Source organism: Gadus chalcogrammus, chromosome 5 (assembly GCF_026213295.1).
Source record: "Gadus chalcogrammus isolate NIFS_2021 chromosome 5, NIFS_Gcha_1.0, whole genome shotgun sequence".
Taxonomy (NCBI): domain Eukaryota; kingdom Metazoa; phylum Chordata; class Actinopteri; order Gadiformes; family Gadidae; genus Gadus; species Gadus chalcogrammus.
In genome coordinates, this window is record NC_079416.1 from 17,902,475 (window position 1) to 17,906,574 (window position 4,100).

The following is a 4,100-nucleotide window of genomic DNA, read 5'->3' on the forward strand; positions in this document are numbered from 1 at the left end:
AGAGAGAGAGAAGGGGAGGCAAAAGAGAGAGTGGGGGAGAGAGAGAAGGAGTGGGTAAATCCAGGGATTTCCTGGTGTTTCACGGCAGGATAGGTTCGGGGGAGAAACATTATCACACAGCAACACACACACACACACACACACACACACACACACACACACACACACACACACACAGCAACACACACACACGCACACAGCAACACACACACACACACGCACACACTCCCAGAAGCCCCACGTAGTTAGCAGCAGCCCCCTCTCGAAGCTTTGTGAGAATGCATGGCGGGAGCGTCCTTTGTTTATGACCTCTTCACAGAGCGCAGTCAATTCACAAGACAACAGCAGTTAAAACACAGTCCCCCTCTCTGAAACTTCCAACAAGCACTGCTGACGGTCTTACATAGTACCAGGGATGGGTCACGTTCTGTGCTTCCCATTGTTAGTGCCGATGGTTTTCTATAGCGTCACTTAGGACAATTAAAAGTCAATGGGATTTGTTAAACACTAAAGACCTCAAATACGCTGAATTCAATGGGAAACGATGGAAGAGTGAAATTCGAAAGGGATTGAAGTAGGCCAGGTCTGCCATTTTATTTACCGATGATCAAGACGGATTTAGATCCTGGTTAAAGACCATATATTATCACATTAAAACCCCTCTGTGCAGTGATTCATTTTTAAATGCAGTTGTCGTTTTTCCGTTCAACCCTATAACCGTTTTGTGGCTACTCTAGTTCTGATTGTTCTCAGGCCGACTTGGGTGAAAGTGAATGTAACCAAATGTATCCCCTGCAGGCAAAGAGGAAGCTGGACCTGGAGGACCCTCTCTACCTACCTGAGTTCCGCACGCCCAAAGGCAAAGGAACTGCTGCTGCCAGGATACCCAGTCCCAGAAGTGAGTACTAGTCGTAGTCCTGGCAGCAGCCACATCGGGAGAGGTTTAACGGTCACGAGAGTGCTTTTAACTGATCTTTTTTTTTTTTTGAGATGCAAATGAGATGCAAATCGGTGTTCCAACTGTCGTTGAAACGCATCTGAATAAGTCAATTGTCATCGATCGATCTCAAAGTAAATCGAGGCGTATGTCTTACAAGAGTCAAATGACAGTTTATAATTCTTAACATCGTGACATTACATTGTCCTACTTTAACATTGTAGTCTCCTCATCTGTAAACTTTATACTTAAGTTGCGGCTTCTTTTTCCTGCCGTGTCCTCAGCTCCCAAGTCACCAGGCGAACGAACCCGCTACGACACCTCTCTGGGCCTGCTCACCAAGAAGTTTGTGGGTCTGATCGCCGAGTCGCCCGACGGCGTGCTGGACCTGAACTGGGCCACTGAGGTCCTGGAGGTGCAGAAGAGACGCATCTATGACATCACCAACGTGCTCGAGGGAGTCCAGCTCATCCGCAAGAAGTCCAAGAACAACATCCAGTGGATGTGAGTACAGCAGCGAACTCAGGCAGGACTGCTGTGGGCTTCACTGCAATGCGGTTTTTAATATGGTCTCTCTTTAGTCGTTTGTTTCATATTTGACTGAACAAACATGCCAAAGAAGACATTATTGGAGGATTTGAATGTGAATGAATGCTTGACGAAGGCTTTTATCCAAAGAACTTGCAATGCCGTGAGTGCATGTCTTTCATGGGTGGTCCCTGTGGGCATCAAACCAGTAAAACTGTCATTGTTCTTGCCATGCAACAACCAGCTTTTCAGCATATCTATTTGCGTACCACATTTTTTTAATCACCATCGTTTTTCCCTTCCTGTTGTGTTTTTTTCCCGCCCGGTGGCTGCAGGGTGGGAGGCGTGTTTGAGGGAGGCTCCGGTGGCGGGGAGAAGGCCCGGGCCCTGAGGCGAGAGCTGGGGGACTTGGAGAGAGCCGAGAGGGCCCTGGATGACCTGATCCACTCCAGCAGCGCACAGCTCAAACAGCTCACCGAACAGAAAGACAACCAAAGATATCCTTCACATCAAACCTTACTGCCCTCTGTCTGCGTCTCCCGGTCCATGCGTGTCTACCTCCCTTTCCTTTTTATACGGACTTTGATTTTGCCAAGCGGCTTGTTGTGTGTTCCTTGACTCTCTGTCGTGCACGTTGGGCTACGTGACGTATCAGGACATCCGCTCCATCACCAGTCTTCAGGACCAAACCGTCATCGCTGTAAAGGCGCCGGCCGAGACCAAACTGGAAGTACCGGAATCGTCAGGGGTGAGTGGACCACGCTTCCTCATACATACAGCTCTGTCGCGTGTTGTTGGGCATTCCTGTTGTTTGCACACCGTAGCGCAACAGCAATACAAAGTACTTCACTTTGTTTGTGTTGGCAACAATAGTGAGGACAAAGGAGAAAAAAAAGGGTTACCCAAGGCGATAGTAGCATTGATATCAGAATCATAAGCATGCTATAAGCATGGAACTCGATAATTAAAATCCTGTAGTTAACATAGTAAGAGTATTTTCATTATTTTTCCTCTGTGTCTCTGGTCTCACTGCAGGGCTCACTGCAGATCTACCTGAAGAGTAAGAACGGCCCCATCGAGGTGTACCTGTGCCCTGAGGAGGGTCTGGACGACGCCAGCCCTGTGAAGAGCGCCCTCACGCCCAGGAAGGTGTACCCCCAGCCCATTGGGCCCTCTTCAGCGTGCGCCATGGTGCCCCAGAGCTCCACAGTCAAGGAGGAACCCATGGAGGGTAAGATAGGCGCTCCTGTTTTTATAATGATGAATGGTTGTGCTGGAGATGGGATGACAATAGGAAGTGGACAGAGGGGCGGGAAGGTCAAAGGTCAGTGGGTCACATTCAACCCCTAATGGTGCTCTTTGGGGAGAAAAAAAGAGGGCTATAAAAGAGGCTCTATTAAATCAGTGTTGGACACTAGGAGGTGGGTACACTGTATAATGATCCATAGATTAGCTTCAACCAAATTTTCATCATTGCGCAGTGAAAGTACAATCCAACTTAATAAAGGCATGCATAGAAGAATAAGATTAAGATATGGCAAGTAATGTACATAGTCCAATGAAGTACAGTAGTGTTATTTTATGTTGTTTCATTAGCCTGCCATTTAACTTCTGTTGACAATGATAAAAGTAGGAGATTGTGATCAACGCTTGTAAGAGGAAGTATTTCTTGTACTTTTTTTTATTCATATCCTTTTCTGTGTTAATATTTAGTTGTATTATATAATCATGTGTGATGAAGCTCAGTTGTATGTGATGAATCTTAGTTTTCCTTCTCCACATGGGATTCTGAATATTCAATTTGACACACTTTGCATAATTCCAGACCTAACGGGACTCAGCGTTCACTAGTTACAGTGGAATCCTACTTAAATACACCATTCTAACGTTAAGCTTTCCCCCTTTCCCTCCTCCTGAACACAGCCACCATATCCATCACAGAACCCACCACAGCCCCTACCTCCTCCCTGGCTACGAGCGCCGTCTCCTCCTCCACCTCCACCCTGCTGGACGTGGAGGGCCTGCTGGGGCTTCCTCCCAGCCTGCTCCAGATGACCGAGGACCAGCTGCCCGGGACCAACTTCGTGGCGGACCCCAACACCCCCTTCGTCAGCTTCTCCCCGCCGCTGGACCACGACGACTACCTCTGGAGCCTGGAGGACAGCGAGGGCGTGTCCGACTTCTTCGACACCTACGACCTGGGAGACCTGCTCCGGAGCTGAGGGGGAGAGTCGAGGGGGAGAGCTGAGGGGGAGATGGGGTGTGGTATGAGGGGTTGGGGGAGGTAATAGGACATTCTTTTACACTATGAAGCCATCGGTTTTCACGCTCTTGTCAACTTTTTTTTTTTTTTTAATGATTTGAATTCGGTAGTAGTTGTTTTGTACGTTGTACATACTTTGGGAAGGGGGGTGGTTTGGGTAAGGGGGGGATTCACTCTGTTAGGAACTGTAGTTTTCCAAGCTAGGGGAGGGGCATTTCAACATGTTGGTTGAGGAGGTTTTTTAGTTTGTATATGTTCAATATGTTCAAATATTTTACGCATCTTTCATCACCAGCAGCTAAATAATTTGTATTTTGTTATTTTTTGTTGTTGTTTAAAATGTGATCACTCAGGAATTTTCATTGAACCTTC

The 4,100-nt window shown here is 47.4% G+C and overlaps 1 protein-coding gene across 1 annotated transcript; it reads left to right on the forward strand.

Annotated features, from left to right (window-relative positions):
* The first annotated feature begins 603 nt into the window (after positions 1-603).
* On the forward strand, positions 604-3,687 carry e2f2 (E2F transcription factor 2). The gene is made up of 6 exons (XM_056590936.1): positions 604-898; positions 1,222-1,441; positions 1,801-1,962; positions 2,099-2,213; positions 2,501-2,696; positions 3,389-3,687. Exons 1-6 carry the CDS (start codon positions 784-786, stop codon positions 3,685-3,687), a joined length of 1,107 nt encoding a protein of 368 aa, XP_056446911.1. The 5' UTR covers positions 604-783.
* The last annotated feature ends 413 nt before the right edge of the window (positions 3,688-4,100 follow it).

Bases quoted from the DNA above. Each gene is read 5' to 3' on its own strand.
- e2f2 (XM_056590936.1), top strand. From the start codon at position 784: ATGTATCCCCTGCAGGCAAAGAGGAAGCTGGACCTGGAGGACCCTCTC. The intron at 1,963-2,098 runs ATATCCTTCACA...TCTGTCGTGCAC, and splicing joins GAACAGAAAGACAACCAAAG to GTTGGGCTACGTGACGTATC. The intron at 2,697-3,388 runs GTAAGATAGGCG...TCCTGAACACAG, and splicing joins CAAGGAGGAACCCATGGAGG to CCACCATATCCATCACAGAA.